A 19557-nucleotide genomic window follows, 5' to 3' on the forward strand; every position below is an offset into this window, starting at 1 on the left:
CCAGTAGATGGGTAGGTACTGACTCCTTTCAGCTGGGCCTGGGGGTCCTGGCACAAGTTCTGTCTGTGTTAGACAGTTGTCATGACAACCCTCCTCCTCCCTGTCCAAATATGTACGCATTCATACACCTCCTAGTCAAGCTCACAGAGAAAAATCTTGTAAGAAGTTTTTAGACAGGGGCTGGGAGTTTGGCCTACTGGTAGAGTGCTTGCCTAGCATGTGCGAAGGACTGGGTTCAATTCCTTGATACCAACATACATAGAAAAAGCCGGAAGTGGTTCTGCGGCTCAAGTGGTAGCCTTGAGAAAGTCCAAGGACAGTGCTCAGGCCCTGAGTTCAAGCCCCAGGACTTCCCCCCCCCCCAAAAAAAAGGTATTAGACCCTTCTGTGATGGAAAATTGTACAGAAATCCTGGCTGCGTTTTGGAGATGCAAATGCCATCTTCCACTTCAAAGTGTCTCCCTACTTGGCTTTGTTTTTTCTAAGCTTGGAACTTTCCAGGGCAGTCTCCTAGCTCCTCCAACCTCTTTAACTGCCCAAACAAGTTCTGACCACCAAACTGCCTTCTACTAGCACTGGCACCACTGCCAAGTGTCATCACATTCCTTATGAGGGCAATGAGCACTCCCAAGGCCTGTCATATGTGAGGAGAATCCTATGTGCCCACAGAAGAACAGGAACCATGAAGCTGGATACTCTTAGGGTAGAATCCCTACATTCTGCTCTCTGAGACACCCCCTTGGTTTGTCTGCTGCCTTTCTGGGTTGGTTTCCTCTTGTGTATTACAGGAGTGTCACTTCAAAGTGTAACACTATGTGGTGGTATACAGGTATTCTAAGCATCTCTTTGGCAGCATGTCCTGCTGTCTACATAAACAGGCAGCTGCTGAATTATCTAGCCAGCTTTGCCAAATGGTTTGCCTTTCCCTCCTGGACAGAAGAACAGTTGAAGACCTACCACTTCCGAGTTCTGTTTCCGACTGTCTAATGCAGAAGCAAGTCCTCCAACAGCCTGGGGATCCTCATAGGTGACCCTAGAGAAAAGCGATGGGAATAGAGATGAGTTCTTCCCACAGCGGTGGGATGAAGATCTTTAATTACTTTCTATCCCTTGGCACCTTCTTTGCGTGACCTTGGACTTGGGTATAGGCTAAGGGTTCATGCTGTCCCACTGCAGCTGAAGCAAAGAAGCTGGGTTTTAGCACAAGCTCATCAGTAAATTCCTCTAGGACCTGGGATATTGTGTGTTTCAAGGTCCCTCTCTTGAATAACAATACAGTGACCTCTCTGGAGTTCAATGGCAGGATATCAAATGTGCCCTGAAAGTTCTCAGAGCAAGGGGTTTATATAAAACAAAGTAATATTAATTTTGATTTTATAAGCAACACCCACCTTTATACCAAATAGAAAGCTCAAAGCATGTTCTATGCCTAAAACACAGGGCTTTGTGTATTTTGGAATCAACGCCTTCAATTCCATATGGCTCAGCCCTGCCAGAATTATTGCTGGAGAAGCCTCTGCCCCGACCACTTATTGTAGGCAGCTGAATCTTTTTTTTTACAATAGGGTCTCGAGCTATAGATCAGGCATCTCTTGGTCTTCCTGCCTCAGCCTCACTACCATGCCCACCAGGCAGTTGAATCTTACTGCTAGGAACCTGTCCTGGGTCACTGTCTGCCAGCACTCTCCCAAGTCTGAACTCCTCCTGAGGTAGGAACTTGAGTGAGGCAGTGCCTATTTCACAGCGTGGGCAAGAAAGAAACAAACATAGTCTCTTGTGACTGAAAGAAGAATGACACCATGGTCAACCCCAAGGGCAGAGGAGAGTGCAAGGAGGGGAGCTGGAATTCATTCAGTACCAGCAGTGACTGCCAAGTCCTCACAGCTATATTTTAAAGTTTCTGGCAGTCTTGGATCTGGTAAATAAAAAGCTTCTTTGTGATGGCCTGGGACCAGGCCTGGGTCCACTCTCCCTCACCCTCCAATATCTTTTGATAGTCACTGGAAGAGGCCCCACATACGTCTTGCGTTGTTCTGCCAAGGAGTTCCCTCTGGTCTGGGCAAACATGTCAAAGCCGTCACGAGGATTACACTGTTGGAGTGAACTAAGGGTGCCACTGACGCTCTCTGTTCCCAAGTCTGTGACAACAAAATGAGAGGCAGATGAGAACAAAATGTGAATTATGAAGCTGGTGGTGGGCTCCAAGGCCAGCATCTCAGCTGCTGGGTGAAGGTCTACAGGGGGATAGGGCTGTTCTTAGCACTCCTGAGATGGGACAGGCTGGGGGAAAGGGGAGAAGAGTCAGGAAAGCCACTGCCCCTAAGGCTGTTCAAGAAGAAAAACAGGAGAGTGGAGTTAGAAGGGAGGCTGCTAGCAGTGAGAAGGCAAGGACAAGGGCTATCACATTTCACCATCTCTACCATGGCCTTGTTACAGTACCCCATCTTCACTCAATCACAGTGTCTAAGGACTTGGGCCATTCGTTCTTCTTTTTTTTTTTTTTTGCCAGTCCTGGGGCTTGAACTCAGGGCCTAAGCACTGTCCCTGAGGTTTCTCAAGGCAAGTGCTCTACTACTTGAGCCACAATAGCACTTCCAGCTTAGTCTGTGTATGTGGTTCTGGATGCTAAGCACTCTACCACTAGGCCACACTCCTGGCCCCTCCATTTGTTTTGTTTTTGTGCTGGCCCTGGGTCTTGAACTCAGGGTTTAGGCACTGCCCCTGAGAGTTTCTGCTCAAAGCTAGTACTCTACTACTTGAGCCATGGCTCTACTTTTGCTTTTTTGGTGCTTAATTGGAGATTAGAGACTTATAGACTTTCCTGCTCCAGCTGGCTTTGAACTGTAATCCTCAGATCTCAGCCTCTTTTTTGTGTTGTTGTTGGTCGTGGGAATTGAACTCTGGGCCTGGGCATTTGTCCCTGAGCTCTTCAGCTCGAGGCTATAACCCTACCCCTTGAGCCACAGTGCAACTTCCAGTTTTCTGGTGGTTAATTGGAGATAAGAGTCTCACAGACTGTAGTGCCTGGGCTGGGATCCTCAGACCTCAGCCTCCTGAAGCTAGGATTATGGGCTTGAGCCATCAGTACCAAGCTTCATTCATTTGGCAGATACCCCTTAGGCACCTACCATGTTCAGAAGCATACCTCAAGGGGACCAAGGTGGAATTTGACATGGTTTTTGGCCTCAGGAGCTCACCAAGAACTGAATAGGTGGCAGAGAGACACTTGGAGTACTTCAATATTTGTGTGTGTGTGTGTGTGTGTGTGTGTGTGTGTGTGTGTGTGTGTGTGTGTGTGTGCGCGCGCGCGCGCATGTGCATACATGCCTGGTCCTGGGGCTTGAATTTAGGGCTTGGGTGTTGTCTTTTAGCTTTTTTGCGTGCAGGTGCATGTGCATATATACACTACTACTGAGGCTTGAACTCAGGGTCTTGTGCTGTCCCTTAGCTTTTTTGCTCAAGTTGGTACTCCAGTTGAGCCACAGCTGTACTTCTAGCTTCGTGGTGGTTAACTGGAGATAAGAATCTCATGGACTTTCCTGCCTGGGCTAGCTTTTGAACCTCAATCAGATTTCATCTCCTAAATAGCCAGGATTACAGGTGTGAGCTACTGGTGCCTGGCCAGTATTTGTTTCTTCAGTTGGGTTGAGACGTTGAAAGAGATTTGAAGTCTACATAAAGTGAGTAAGGCTATTCTGTGAGGAAAAGAGGAAAACAGGGACAAAAGAATGAAGACTGAAATATCAGGCTGTGTGAAGTGCCAACCTCCTCACAAAAGAGTGGAGAAGAAGGCTAGAGAGGAAGAGGGGAGATGGCCAGTGGGTCTCAAGACATTTTTAGGAAGGAAAGTACATTAAAAAAAAAAAAAACTTTAGGGGGCCGGGAGTTTGGCCTAGTGGTAGAGTGCTTGCCTAGCATGCACGAAGACCCGGGTTCGATTCCTCGGTACCACATACTTAGAAAAAGCCAGAAGTGGTGCTGAGGCTCAAGTGTAGAGTTCTAGCCTTGAGAAAAATCCAAGGACAGTCCTCAGGCCCTGAACTTAAGGCCAGGACTGGCAAAAACAAAACAAAACAAAACAAACAAACAAACAAACAAAAAAACTTTAGGTATTAAATCTGGTGGTTGGATGGATTAAAGGCAAAGAAATCTATGTGGATAGGTAAATATTGAGATATACAGCAAATAACAGGCTACTAAATAAAAGGTAACCTTTTATTCAGCTGAAATTACACTGAAAAGAGAAATATTAAGAAAAAACAAACGTGATAGCATAATTTTGAGGTTCATGCTTGTTATGTCAATATTATAGTTTTGTGTTTGTTATAAGTTGGTATCATATGGTATAAATGAAATATACATTCATAAATATGCATATGAATATATAAATATATGTATTTCTGTATATATATTCATGTGTATATATGTCATATGCATACATTCACTTGGGGAAACTAGAATTTTTTCTTTTTCAGATAATGGAACATTTTAGATTGCTGATATGGTTTGAGGAAGGCAAATTAAGTCTTCGCTACTACTTTCCTGTTTGCCAACCCTCTGCAGACATTACCAGTCAATCGCAGATTCATCTCTTAGGCCCTGATGTGGATTTAGCATCCTTTTCAACTTGTGTTCTAAGAAGCTTGTGAGGAGAAACCTATTTGCCATCCTCAGTCTAGTTAACAGTGAAAAATCACTTCAACCTCAGAGATTATTTTACTAAAACAAAGTAGAGGTTTTTTTTTCTTTCTTTTTTTAAAGGAATAACTAGCCAGTGCTAGTGACTCATACATGTAATTGTAGCTACTCAGGAGGCTGAGATCTGAGGATTGCAGTTTGAAGTCAGCCAGAATAGGAAAGTCTGCGAGACTCTTATCTCCAATTAACTACCAGAAAAACCAGAAGTGGAGCTATGGTTCAAGTGATGGAGTACTAGCTTTGAGCAAAAGAGCTTTGGGGCAGTGCCCAGGCCCTGAGTTCAAGCCCCATAACCAACAAAAACATAAAAAATTTAAAAATAAAGGGAAAACTTACAAAAACTTGGAACTTCCCCCATCTCTGCTTTCTAACACAGATTTAAACTTCAAATTAGAGAACGGAAGGTAATATATTTGGCCAGAACTCAGGAACATATTTTCACATAGATTTCCCAAAAAGAAGAGTCTTCTAGCCTTCCAACAAAGAGAGAGATATTGAGACAACTCACCCAAGCCTGCAAGCTGAGAGGAAAGGGAAGATGGGGGAGCTGTGTTCCCCACCATGGGGCTCACCACAGCGGGAGAGCCAGGACCCAGGTCTATTAAGTTGTCTTCAGTAACTTCATTCAGTACCTGTCAGAACATGAGATGGGCAATGAGACCCAAGCCCTTGGGTTGGTTCTGAGGTAAAAGTGGGTAGAGACGTATGCTGGACTATGCTTAAGGAAAGGCTTCATCATTGCCCAACACTGATGCAAGGTAGCCCTCCTTATCTACCTTTAGGGTAGACAGTAAGCCCCATGCCTCAGCCTCCTCCCTTCCTAGCCTACAGGAGGCTCAGTGAGTCACCAGGGTGGCAGCCTCTCCTGGGAACGTTAAGCAGGTTTCCTTCTGCTATCCCATTGCGGTGCCTGTTAGCTCTCCCTCTGTCTTCCTTTAAACAGAGCCTGTTTTGCAGTTACCTAAGTGTTTTAATGCCTGGTTTTTTGTTTTTGTTTTTTTTCTTTTAAAATAGTAAGACTGGGAATGTGGCTTAGGAGTAGAGTGCTTGCCTTACATGCATGAAGCCCTGATTTCTCAGTACCACACAAACAGAAACAGCTGGAAGTGGTACTGTGGCTCAAGTAGTAGAGTGCTAGCCTTGAGCAAAAGAAGTTCAAGGACAATGCCCAGTCCCAGAGTTCAAGACCCAGGATTGACAAAAATAAAACAACAACAACAAAAAAAACAACCAAAAGTGAGGCCCAACTAGGGTAGCTCTCTAATATCCGTGTGTATGAGGGGGGTGCTGCCTCAGGAGGTGGAGTAGGTATGTGGGTATGAAGGATACTTACGCCATTGCTGGTGTTCTGAACCGATCGACCTGACCTGTACCGCTCAAACCTAACAGAGAAGGGAAAACAGAAGTAAGGAGTGTGTGAAGCCCTGGGGGCCATGCTCATGATCTTGTGAAGACTGCAGGGAACCCAAGTGGCCACGTTTCCTATAAAGAGGGCCAAATAGCCCCACTCGGGGAGTGGCGTGGACTGCATGCTTTAACCAACTCTGTCTTGTCTTTGTCTTCTGTGTGGTGCTCCAGCTCCCCCTGAGTTGTTATCAGGGAGTAGGGGTTGGCTGGGACCTGGAGGCCACCAGAAGCTTCTGGTCCTCCTCTGACCTCTGGAGGAGAGGTTACACAACCACTATGCCTCAGGCCTCCCATATTCCTGTTCGTAAAGCCAGGCTGAAACTGTGCATCCTTCCCTACTTCAAAGGGCTCTGTTAGAGAGCAATTAGCTCTTGTGGTTAAAATGCCCCTAGCTCAGTCTTTGCAAGAAAGGAGCAGGTAGAACAGAAACAGCTTAGAAGAGGATGGCACAGGGCTCTGGCCACAGCTGGAGGAAATGCTCAGCAGGAACTGTGAAGAGCTTTAGGCTGCTTCCCATTCCCATCAGGGGGCTGTCAGGATGGTAGAGCATCTCCTGTATCCATAGTGAATGTATGGCTGCTCATGTGGGCAGAAAGCATTCCTCCTGCCACACCAAGCCATCCGCACACCAGATGGGGGAGAAATGAGCCGTTATGAGGATCACAAGGGGGACAGTAGACCCTGCACTGCATCATATTTAAAAGCTCCAAATGCCATGAGCAAAGAGAAGGCTGAGTGATTTTTCTCCAGCCATTGTTAGAGAAATCAGGCTTTAGAGAGGTATAATGTGTTGCCCCTCCCCCTGCCCCACATCAAGTGCCTGGGGACAAAGGATCCTCCCTCAGGAGGTACAGTCTGGCTGGTGTTTCCAGGATGATGTTAAGAAAGACTTGTCTGGCCAGGCATGGTGACAAACACCTGTAATCCCAACACCTGGGAGGCAGAAACAGGAGGACTAGGAGTTTCAGGCTGGTCTGCACTACATAGCAAGACCCTGTTTCTAAACAAAACACCACCTCATCAAGCAAGTAAATTGATGAATTAAAACCTGGGCACTGGTAGTTCATACCTATAATCATAACCTACACAGAAGGCTGAGATCTGGGGATTATGGTTCATGGCCAGCTTGTGCAGGACTCATCTATACCTCTCACCTCAACTAGCCAGCAAAAAAGGAAGCATAACTCAAATGGTAGAGCACCAACGGTAGGAAAAAAGACAAGTGTTTTAACTGTTAAAACCCAAGCCCACCTAGTATAAGGAAACCACATGGCAAGACTAGGGGGCGGTAGGTTTTGATTCAGGACCTTCAGATCTGCTCTTCCATAATCCTGCTGGCAGAGGTGCCTTCATCTGTTAGATGAACACAAGGGCCACCAATCTCTACTGCTACAGTCAGAAGCTAAGACAACTCTAGGTTTGACAACCACATCATTCTCAAGCCCCCAAAGAATACTGCAAATACATATCTGTCTTCTGACCCTAATTGATGCCAAATCCTGTTCTTCTGACAAATCAACGCAGTAAGCTGGTGTGCAGAGACTGCAAATCTCCAGGGGATTTAGGCTGCTGGCAGGTCCTCTGGGGCCTAGTCAAGGTCTTTTCTGGGCCTGACTTTGGGTCAACAGGAGCAGGGATAGGAGCTGTGCTTAGCATTGTATTTAGAACTAGGTCCAGATGAGACATTTTGAACTGTCCCCCCAAAAGTGCTTTGGAAAAGGAGATGGATTTGCAGGCTTGTTACTTCAAGCCTCAAAGTGATATGGCTGCAGAAAGAACTGAAAGGAGAGTGTTTCTTGAGTAGCAGTGATGGAGCAGCAGCACTCTGGCACTCCCACCCTGCCTGCTTCTCCCCAGAACACTCTAGACAGGCTGACATTTACAAAGATCTCTTTTTTTTTTTTTTCCAGGATGGAAAAGAGGAAATCCTTTTTCTTGGTAGAGAGGCACCCCCCCCCCTTTAATCCTTTTCAAATTCAAAAGATCATCAAAGGAGCAGGTGTAGCAGCTCCCGGGGCCCAGACAACCCCTCCCACTCCCAGTCTTAGCTCTACCTCCCTGCGGCTGGGCTGGTGGTGGGGGGAAAAGGTAGAGCAGCTTGAGGCTTACAAAGGGCAGAGCTGAGTTCTGCACATCAACTACCTGCTGCTCAGTTCTCAGGAGAACAAGAAGCATTTTTCTCTGTCATCTGGGGGAACAAATTAGCATCTCTGATGAGTATTTTCCAACTCTAATCTTTTCCCAGCTCTCTTTCTTTCCCTCCCCCTTGCTTATGAAAGAAATCTCTATGTTATGGCAACAATCTTTTCAAGTGAAAGAAGAAGAAAAAAAAAAGGCTCCTGGCCCCCACCTCTCATAGCGGAGGAAGACATTGTTGAGGTCGTCATTGACGTGCAGTAATTCCTCGGTGACCTCCTCATTGGACACGCGGGAGATGAGCTCTACGATGCGGTGCTGCATGGCCCGGCAGGTCCTGTTTAGCTCCTAGGGAACACACACACCTCTGCACAGCCTGCTGGGAATGCTTTTTGTCACATTCTATTGCCTTTGAAAAGATTTGTACTGATTCTTTAAAGTCACGGAAGGAGTACATGCTTGTTCATAAAACCAGACGTGCAGAGAATGCAAAGTATCAGCTCCCACCGCCTGCTTCTGAGGAAACAAGTAGAGGGATAAATGTGCACAGATTCATACTGTTTTGTGTATGTGTGTACAGAACATTTTAAAAGATGTAATAATGTGATTCTCTGTGGCTTTTTTTCCTCAACAAAATCTTTCAAGCCCTTCTCACCACTACTTTCCTCATTCCTTTGTATGTGTATCACAACATGGCTCATGCTCTGCTCCTGTCTGGCAGAGGGTTTCTCTTTTTCAAGCTAATCCAAATAACGTAGCAATGAACACTTGTATCCATATATGCTTACATACTTGAACAGGTACTGACATGGCATGAGTTTGTCAGAAGTGCAGTTTCTGGGTAACGGAGTATATATGTCATTTAGAATATTGATTGGCAATAGTAAAAGATCTTCTGAAAATGTGGGATCAGCTTAAACTGCCAGTAATGGCATGAGACTATTTCATGATTGAATTAGGTACCTTTGGTGACATGTCTGTCACCTTGCTATCTTAGAAGCTCTGCAATCTCCCTGCTGGTCAAAGATGATACTTGCCACCATAGAAGTCCTTTTGACCATTAGAAGCAATATCCTCTTGAACATGGCTAGTCTTCCATGATTCAGCCGCTTCCCTGGTGTTCTCTTGCTTGAACTTGTCTGTGGGGCTTCCTTACACACTTGCCTAGCCCTACCCTCTTGAATGCCAGTCTGAGGACATTACCCAGCAAAGAAATGGCAGGCTTTGCAGGGTGGCCCCTCAGCCTTCCTGACTACTGGAGATGCCTAGGAACAAAGTTCCAATCCCCAAGGGACCACCAGCATCAAGGCAGGTGAGATACTGTTCTGCTTTATCCAGACCCTGGGGAGAACAGATGAGCCAGTGAGCTAAGAGGATAATGAATAGAGACACTCTTCCTTCTCGCAGCTGGATCTCAGAGATACGTCAGCTTAAAAACATGCCTGGCAGAAGTAACCAATCTAGTCCCAGCAGGCACAGGAAATCTTTGCCTAGTTCTTTGTTTTGTTTCAGCATTTCACTATCCTGGTTAGAAGGTCTTCTCTCCCACCAGACAGGAACCTCCTTGAGATGGGGTACTGTCACTTTGCCATCTGTGTATGCCCTGGAGTCAAACACAAGCTACGCACAATGAAAATGCCCAAAGGTTGTCTGCTGAATTAGATCACTGAGATAGCTCAAGCAAGCCAAGTAGGAAAGCCAGAGTGCCCCTTTTGCACGCTTCCTGGTTCTCAGTAACATAGCTCTCACAGGCAGAATTACCATCACTGAGCTCCCAGCGGGCTTTCCCTCAGACTCAGGTCTCTTCCCATCTCTGCAGTGTTATGATTGATATATAAGGGGTCACTCTCCAAGAGCTCGTAAGAGAATGAGTGAATGAAAGTAGTTTGCATTCCTTCAACCTACCTCAAGCCAAAGTATCATCAATTTTTATCTCACTGCTGCAAGGTGTGTGTCCTATGCAGCATGGGAGCATGGTGAAGCCCTCAACAGCTGCTTCTGCTTTCTCCTCCCGTGGTGCTGAACTCTCTGAGAATGGGAACAGCTGAGGAATGAAGCCTGACCCAGGTGAATTATTCCACGATCACCTCAGTATAGCTGTATTTATTGGAGCAGAAGAAATCTGGACTCAGGGAGCTGGGCACACACAAGTTTGGTGTTCATCTTGACCAAAAACTTCCTTGGAGACTTCTGACTATGGATCTGCCACCTTGCTGGGCCTGTGTTTCTGGTCATGTTATTGTTGCCCTTTGTTCTGGTTCTACCCTCTGCACAGTCAGAATGATGCTGTCAGTCTTTTTGATCATTGAGGAAAGAAGCCTAGTATCTGGTACTCTGAACAGACTGCCATTCTAGGTTTTGGAGAAGGCAGTGTCATGCCTGACGCAGGCTCTGTAGGGTCCATATTCTCCAGCAGAGGCAGACATCCTCCCCACCAGACCCAAAACAAAACCATAGCACTATTTGGTGCTGATGGCAAGGAGCAAGCTGTAGTAGGAAAAGCAGAGAACAACAGCCAGTTCTCATCAGAACTGCAGGCCAACAACAAGGTGCCAGACTAATGAGTCAGGAGACTGGGGTATATTGTGGGAGACAATTCCAATGTTCTACCCAGGTTTGCTGTATCACTGCCTGAAGCCCATGGATAATCTCCAAACATACCACAAATTGAAGGATGGCAGGTGGCCTTGGGCCCTCATCACACTGCTCAGAAGCCCTAGAAGTTGGTGCTGGCATCAATGTCCCTTCTTTTCTATCCACTCCTTTAGAACTTCGGTTTATGTCCCCATCCCAGTAACTTCATCATACAAACTTTCTTTATTCTTTCATTCTACCTTTCTCTTTCCCACAGAGCCCTGCCCCAGCTGGGTGTTGGGGAGAGCAGCAGCAGACTGACTGGTTAGTGCTCTCCACTTCTCCAGGACTGGCTTCTCTCTGCGTAAAATAAGAGGGCTGCATACATCAAACTTGAAGCATTCTTCAGAGTGCCAGTGAGGTGACCCAGCAACTTCCAGGGTGCCTGCTCCACAGCAGGTAAGGCAGCTCTGCTTGTACCTATTTTGCACATTGTCATTCTCTATAGAATTTTGTTTGCAGAGGAAAGGGTTCCATCGCTTTTAAAACCTTTGGGAAGTGCTATAAGGACTCCTGCAGCTCTCACATTATGACCTCAGCCTGGAGACTCAAGAGATAGACTGCAGTCAACTAATGTGCACTAAGCCCTGGAAACATGTGTCCTGACCTTGCAGTTGCTGCCTCTGACCCCAATGCTTTCCTGTTGGGGTGATAGCTGGAACAGTCCCTACTCTGAAAGCAGTTTGACAGGTTTCCATTCTGGAGGGGAATCTCAATAATTTTCCAAGTGCTCCACTTAGGGACAGACCCAAAGACCATCCTGAATTTTCTGTATCAGGCATCTCTGTACACAGAAAACTGTATCATCTTGTGGCTTCAATCTTTATTTATTTATATCATTTATCCTGAGTATTAACAGGCTTCACTCTTTTAAGTCATGACTGAAAAAAAATAAGGGAGGAAAAAAAGAGATGGACAAGAATATGAAGATTTCTGCTACTACTTTGCTAGCTAGAAACCCACATGGCATCTCCAATGTCATCCACAGACAAACCTACAGCAAGCAATTAGAGATCTGCCTCACTCCACCTCCAAACCATCCAGAGTGACTGTTTTGGACCTAAGACATGCAAAAGCCAGTAGCTTAAAAGGTCACCCTTTCCATCAAACAAAGGCTAGGCCAGGAATTCCCACAACACCTCAATTCCAGCTTTGGTCTTTTCCTATTTCTTCTTTGTTTTCCCTTTTCTTTTCTTTCTGTCTCCCCCTCCTCCTCGTCCCCCATCTGTTCCTTCTTCCCCCTTTCCTTCTTTTTTGCCAGCCCTGGCTTGAACTCAGGGCCTGAACACTGTACTTGGGCTTTCTCAAGGCTAGAGCTCTGCCACTTGACCCACAGCACCAATTGTGCCTTTTTCTATGTGTGTGGTACCAAGGAACTGAACCCGGTCTAGGCAAGCACTCTACCAACAGGCCAAACTCCTGGCCCTCCTTTTTCTTTTTTCTTTGTATGTGCCAGTCTTGGGGCCTAAACTCAGAGCCTGGGCACCATCCCTGAACTTTTATGCCCTACTACTTTGAGCTACAACACCTTCTCTGGATTTTTGGTAGTCAACTGGAGATAAGATTCTCATGGGCTTTCCTGTCTGGGCTGGTTTCAAACCTTGAAATCCTCAGATTTCAGCCTTCTGAGTAGCAGAATTATAGGTGTGAACCACTGATGCCCAACTCCTATCTCTTCTCTTAATAGAGGGTGAGAACAGCTGGTCACTTGTACAAAAGCCTTCATCTATTAGAACACCTCACTACACAGCTTCTCTTTTCTGTCTAATTAATTAATCTCAATGGCTTTATCTTCTCTTCAAGGGACAGCTACAGCTGTACCTCACAAAATAGTCTTTTTTTTGTTTGTTTCTTCATCTTTCTGGATTTCCTCTGAACCCTCTCTTGGTTTGAAGGAGCAAGGAATACAGTCTTGAAGACCTGTTCTATTGCTGTAAAAGGGATGGGAGGGAGAAGAAAGTCTATTGATGAGAAAGGGGGAATAATGAAGCTAAACAAGTAGATTTCTCTAGAGAAAATGCTGTGGCCATTCTGTTTTTGTTGAAATGAGATGCAAGAAGCAAGGAAGGGAGGGGGTGGATATACCATCTGCTACTTGAAGGAACAATGTGGAAGAAGGCTTTTATTATCTAATGGATATAAGACTGTCATTTCATTTTTATTTATTTATTTTTTGCACCATTGGATTAATTAAAATGTATTATTGACTGAAGACAAAGTTAAAAGAGCACTGAATGGTAGAATCAGGATCTCTCAAGATCCCAGGACGTAGTACTTGGCTGCAGACAAGGGCATACACTTTAGCTAGGACATTATGATACAGCTTTGCATTTCAGGCTCAGAGTCCATGTGTGGGATGAGGAAGATACAGCTTAACAGCCATACAAGGAAACAGAGAAGGGTTTTCAATTGATGGAGGCTCTCCATTTGACAGTCTGCCTCCTGTGATGGGCTGCCAACAGCCACACCAGACACTGAGCAGTAGGTGGGGCTTATACCAATCTTCTCATATTTAAGGATGTGAAAGAGGCATTCTTTTTGTTCTATTGTCTCTAATAACCCAAGTTAAAGCTACAGGGAGACAGACTTGAGCTCAATGTGAGAAGGGCTTTCCAACAATGGTCACAGGAGCTATGATTTGTGGAGGACTTGCCTCATGACAGCCACTTTCATGTGAAACCAATCACTCCTGGAAACTGAGGAAGGAGAAAAGAACTTTGAGAAGGCCTGTGCCTGGCCTGGAGTCACTCAGCTCATTAGTGGGCGGGCCAGGATGTGTGCCCCATGATTCGTAAGTTGTGCTCTCTGCCCTGCTGTGCTATTTCCAAAGTCTAACCAAGACATCTATCTGAAACAGAAGTGCTTTTATGGGCTGCCAAAGCAGCCTGTCATGGAAGATGTGAAGAAAGACAGGCAGGAACTAGACAAGATGCTTCTAGCTGCCCAGAAGGTCTCTTCCAGCTCAGGGAGTAGAGGGTTTTTTGACACTTTTCCTGAGAAGTGCTGCTGTGTCTACTCTAGGCACTGCTTCTCTTTTTCTCACAGGCTCCAGTGGAGCTGAAATCATAGTCAAAATTCCAGCCATCCACCCAGGAGTCCCCAGGCAAATTGCTCACACGCTTCCCTGCTGCTCTCACCAAGCTGGAGGAGGATATGTCTGAGCGAGATTTGCCATGTTCAGAAAGCAATCAGGACCTTACCTGACCACAATTATGACTAGCTGACCAGCCACAGGTGCATGGTGGGGAGGAAGGGGCTGACACCTCCAATTGCCTCTCGTCCCCCATTCCCTCCACCTCCAGCCAGCAATTTGCACTCAGCCAGGAGCAGCTTCTGTCAGCAGGGGCATTTGGGTTGTCAGAATGTGTAGCTCTGGACTGCTTCAGCCCTAAACAGTACTCTGGCTATCGCCCACCCTGGCCTAGGGGTCCTGGGGATTCTGATCCCAGCACTTTCCAAATGGACAGTGGCATTTTCCTGTGTTGAGGGCTCGCCACTCTGTGTGGCTCTGACCCTTGGGAGCCCCTATCTGCTGGCTTCTGCCTGCCAGACAGAAGAGGAGGGAGGATGTCAAGTACATGGCCACCAGCCAGGAGAACCGAGTCTGTTCACACAGAGCTGCCTACTCCTGAATCTCCTGCACTCAAAGGACAGCCTCCCACAGGCACCCAGACTGGGTCTTTTTCTGCTTGATTTATACGACAGCAGTGAGGGCTGGTAGGCTTGGAGTTGGAACAAAACCGAGGGAAGAAAAAAAACATCATGGGAAGCAGCCTATTTTTGAAAACTGAGCGAATGCCAGGAGATTAGGTTCTGTTTGTCTTGGCTGATGGGCTTGTTTTAAAAAAATAATAAAATAAAAAAACAAAAACTAACGGGGAGGGAGGGAGGAAGGGAGGGAGGGAGGGAGAAAAAGAGAGGAGAGGAGGAGGGGAGGAGATTCCTGCTGTATAGTTCTGCTCTGGCTGTCTAGAAGCATCTTGGCTTTGTTTAACCTCCCCCGCACCCCCCAAAGTCAGGAGCACAGCTCTGTCCAGAGCAAACTCCCTTGTCAGCAAGAATTCCAATGCTGACACAGCACAATGCTGCCACAAGAGGCCCTCTCAGATTCTGGACTGCCCTCAGATTCCTGTGCATGGGGGTAATGCCTGGCAGGGCTCTTCTGTGGGCTGGGGTGGAGGTGAATTAAAGAGGGAAACGTAGCCCATGGATTGCAGCAGATAGACAATGAGCCAATGAGCTGGCCTACTGTAGATGTTGGGAGTCAGGCCTGGGAATTGGTAAGCATCCAATCAGGGTTCCATACTGGGGCTGGGCGAAGGGTATTTGTCTCTGCTTCAAGAGCAACCTGTATCCAAGACCCACATCAGTGAGCTCTTTCCCTGACTGTCTTTTGCATTATCCTGGGTGCTCCTTCAGAGCTGTTCTTGCTCTCTGTGTCTCAGCTGGGGGCTAGCCTCAGAACAAGGGCCCTCCCACTCTCATCCCATCAGAGCAGATAGCCTTACAAATGGGGAGGGGCCGGGCAGAACCACTAGGAAAGACCATCAGTGCCAAGCTTTCTAGGTAGCCAGTGTAAGCCTATAGTGGAGTGGGAGGTGTAGCACTCAAGGGGCCAATACTGAGGACCAGGTACCAGATGGAAACAGAAGAAGCAATAGCTGCTGTGGTATCCAGTCGGGAAGGTACATTGTGAGGCATGCAAGCTAGGCCACCAGGTCAATCTGGCTCCTGACCTGTCCACTCGCTCATTTGTTATGCCTCCTACAGGAACAATTTCATACCTGTAGTTCATAGCATCCTCTTCCTACCTACCCTGAAGGTCACTGCTCTGAAGGGCAGAACTGCCACCAAGTTCTACAAATGGCAGTGGTTGGAAGCTAGTGAGGTACAGATCTGGTCACTGACTCTAGGACTGGCTAGCCAGGGAAATTGGCCTGAAAGAACCTGACTATTCTGAGGGTCAGACTGAAGGTGGCTTATTCCTGGACCCCTTTTTGCCATGCTTTGGGTCTGTGGAGTGGGCTAAGGTGTGGCTCAGTGGGACAGAACTTGCCAAGCCTATACAAAGCTCTGGGCTTCATCTCTAGCAGTGTTTGAAAACTGGACAGAAAGGAAAACTGGGCAGGCTGTTAGGGGCAGCTGCTCCTCAGAAAGCACAGAGTAAGGCTGAGCTGGGTATCCTCAGCAGCTGGAGAGAAAACAAGAGCTCTGAGTTCCCTTCAGTTTTAGGAACTCCTACATTGGGGTGAGGAGAAATGAGAAGGGTCAAAAAGGCCCTGCTGCAGGATGTTTATGTCAGCAGAGCCACATACAAACTTGTACACATAACATGGTCTTAGTTAGACTTAAAATAAACAGAGCAAACAGTCTGACAGAAAAGGCATCAAAACACCAACAGTACTTATTGTGGGTGCTTAGTTAAATTTTTTTCTTTCTCTTTCAATGGACATGTGTTCTACAACTGCCACCTTACAGTAAGGGGAAAAATGTTATGAAGAAAATATAAAAAAGAGAAAGTATCACTCAATTCTTCCCTGGGAGGAAGTGAGGCTGATTATGGACCAATGTGGCCTAAGTCCCTCTTGACCTCCCTGCCATGACACCATCGGTCTCACAGCTGTACTTCCAGTTAGGTTCCTGCCACAGTGTGCAGGTTCTCCTCACCTGTAGCAGCTCCAGATCAGATGAATCTTCCTGCCCGGGAACCATTTCTGTTAACATCTCAGACATGACTTTTGTGTTTCCCCGAACGACATCCAGCTCACTTCGCAGCCTGGCAATCTGCAGGATGGAGGGTAGGAGAGCAGGAAGAAGAGATCAGTTAGATGCAGCTGGAGGACCAGAACCAGTGCCCCATAGGCTGGGTAGCCCTATCCACAGTAAGACTTAGGTCACCCTTCCAAAGCTGCAGCCTTCTCGTCTCTCTCTACTCATCCTAGGAGGGCTGGCAGCTTGGAGAGAACTAGATTGGGAGCCAGGCCACCCAGAGTCCTGGTTACTGACTGTTATTGGTGCCTCTGAAGGAATTGCAGAGTGCAATGAAAAATGCTGAGAAAGAAGGGAGCCAAGATGTTTCTGTCTCAGCCTTTCCACCATGGGGCCCTGAAGAGGAAACTAGCCATCAGGGCCTCTATTCTGGGAGTGAGGAGCTCCTGTGTTATTTCAGAGCTGAAAACCTACTCTATGATTTTCATGGTCAAAGACACAGTCCCTAGCAATGTCATGTTCTCAATTCTGTGATCCTCTAGGAGGCCAAACACTGCTTACAGCACTCTTCTGAGGGAAAGAATGAGGGAAGAAGAGCAAGCCAGACCATAGAAGAGAACCTTTCTCCGCTTCTTGAAAATTGCCCACCCTATCTATCTATCTATCTATCTATCTATCTACCCCTCTAAAATCTAGCCCTAGACATAGTCTGAGCTATTTCTCCAGAAGCTGTCTTTCTTCAGTTTCCAGCTCTGAGTTTCCTCTAAATCACCTCAAGATATACCTGTGGGAGGGGAAGACACAAGTGCCTTCTTTGCCTACAGCAAACATCATAAAAGAATCAGCATAGAAAGGTCTATCAGCCCTGTTACTCCCAATGGGAAATTAATATACACTTGCTTGTACCACATTTCCTCAGTGCTGGCAGAGAAGTGAGAGGGACATAGCCATGACACAACACAGCTGTTACCTACACAAAATCACCTGATCTGTTTTAATGATCTGTTTTAATGATCTGTTTCTAACAAATAGAAAATTAAGGATTGGGGGAACTATTAATATTGGGTAACCTTTTTCCAAGTCAGAACAATTATGAAATCATAATTAATGGAAATTCTACAGATTCATCTAAAGATCAGTCTCCATAATTCATCGTTGGGATAAAACTGCATTGGTGTCTTAGGTAGTAACCCAGAAAACAGGAGCTGTATTTGAGATGAGGCGAGAACTCTGCTTCTAAAAAATCCTCCCTGATTTTAGCCTCTGTATACCTCCATTGGTACCTTACTGATGGGTCACTGGCCTCTGATGGCGGACATTTCTTATAAAAATCTGTCTGTGTGGCAGACAAATTGTTCACAACTTGTCTACGTTCTGTACTTTTGGCTTTTGCTTTCTGCCACTATCCTCCCCTACCTGAGTCCTGCCTATGTACCTGCTCTGGAGGCAGGCTACTTGGAGTTCCCAGGAGGAGCTCTGATCCTCCCCACTATGCATGATGACTGTACTAAGCTGCCACAGCCCACAAAGGCTTCACTTGAAAAGTCCCAGGCCTGATTCAGGGTCCTCAGGACCTCAGCTCCCAGGTTGCCTTCCAAGAGCACGTGCCTTCATGGTATATTTTGACTCTGATCACAACAGTCTTTCTTATCCACCTCCTTGAATCCTCCCCTCCCCCTTTTTTTCTGGCCCCTATGCTTAGCATAGTGTCTGATTTGGGGAGGCCCCATGTGTTACCCCAGAAAAGTGCAGGAGGACAGAAAGCTGGTTTGCCTATGGCTGGGAAGTATGGACATACCTGTTCTGAATTGGCTGTGATAGGACCAGTCACATTCAGAGCTGGGGCCTGTGGAGTGGTATAGGAAACAGGAAGCGTTGAGGAATAGGAGTTGGTACTTGTCCTGTGTTGGGACTGAGACCTGGGCATGGTTGCAGCTGGATCCACTTCTGGAACACTCTAACATGACAATAACAAAGTCTTTGGTTCACTTCGGTAGTCTAAGCAGCCTGGCCTGGCACTAACCCCAGCCCAGGTGGTGTTTTCTATTAGAGTTCAAGGACTTTCTCTGTGCCTACCCAGTCACTCCATCTGGGTAGCAGGGGGGCTAGTGGCTCCTCCCTCCCTACCTCACAAGGGAAGTGTGGCAGGCAACCAAAACAATTGAAAAGGGCCCCACAGAGAAATCTCTGTGAGCATTCTGGTCATGGTTCTGTCATTAAGACCACCTCAGGATTGGAGTGGAGGGAGGGCTATTATTAAGTTTTGCTAATCACGAATCCTTATTTGGTACCACAAGACTATGCTTTGGCCTTTACAAGTAGAATAATATAAATAGCAATTATGCAATTTACCGAATGTTCTTTGTAATTATAAGAACAACCAGTCTGTTCTGTCTAAGTCATTATTAGAAGAATAAAGCAGGTTATGTTTATACCACAAAGCATAGTAAGTGGTTTGGAAGGATGGAATGAAAGTGCTTTGGAAAACAGGCATGTCAGGTAACCTCATCAACCAACAGTGCAGGTGTTCACATGAGTTGTGTACCCCATACTGCTCTTCTCAAGACCCTCCTGTTAGACATAGGTACAAGTCAGCAAGGCCAAATGCACTCTGACAGGTACCTTTTCAGATCTTGAGTTTTCCTGGCTCTTACTCTGGGCCAGATGCTGCTTTCAAGACATCAGAGACTTACTTCCCTGTGGAACCATGAATGGTATTGCCTTAATTCTGAGATATTTAATTCTGAGGCACAGTCCCAGCTTCTGTGGGATGCCTTGACACAGACTTTCCCTGGGCTTTGAATTCCAAGAATGACAGAATTCAAGGATGCCAGAACTGATGCTGAATGCCCAGAGCTAAAATCATACTTCAGATGCATTTGACTGGACTGGGGTATAGCTCAGTGGTACAGTGTGTGCTTCGCATGCACAAAGCCGTGGGTTACATTTTCAGCACCACATTGAAAAAAAAAT

General features: G+C 46.4%; 1 protein-coding gene across 4 annotated transcripts in view; it reads right to left on the bottom strand.

Annotated features, from left to right (window-relative positions):
• The window catches only part of Tom1l2 (target of myb1 like 2 membrane trafficking protein), a 135644-nt gene that overhangs the window by 16280 nt on the left and 99807 nt on the right, over positions 1–19557 (bottom strand). For 3 of the 4 annotated variants that reach the window (XM_090349408.1, XM_090349407.1, XM_090349406.1), the window contains exons 6-12: positions 18383–18541; positions 16543–16659; positions 8456–8589; positions 6032–6080; positions 5207–5330; positions 2021–2138; positions 958–1033 (exon numbers count right to left, since the gene is read on the bottom strand). In XM_090349408.1, the coding sequence (XP_090205534.1) occupies positions 958–1033; positions 2021–2138; positions 5207–5330; positions 6032–6080; positions 8456–8589; positions 16543–16659; positions 18383–18541 (777 nt within the window). The remainder of the gene's footprint in view (positions 1–957; positions 1034–2020; positions 2139–5206; positions 5331–6031; positions 6081–8455; positions 8590–16542; positions 16660–18382; positions 18542–19557) is intronic. The other variant, XM_090349409.1, reaches the window with a different exon arrangement.

This window comes from Megascapheus bottae, chromosome 17, assembly GCF_031878675.1.
Source record: "Megascapheus bottae isolate mThoBot1 chromosome 17, mThoBot2.hap1, whole genome shotgun sequence".
In the NCBI taxonomy this organism is placed as follows: domain Eukaryota; kingdom Metazoa; phylum Chordata; class Mammalia; order Rodentia; family Geomyidae; genus Megascapheus; species Megascapheus bottae.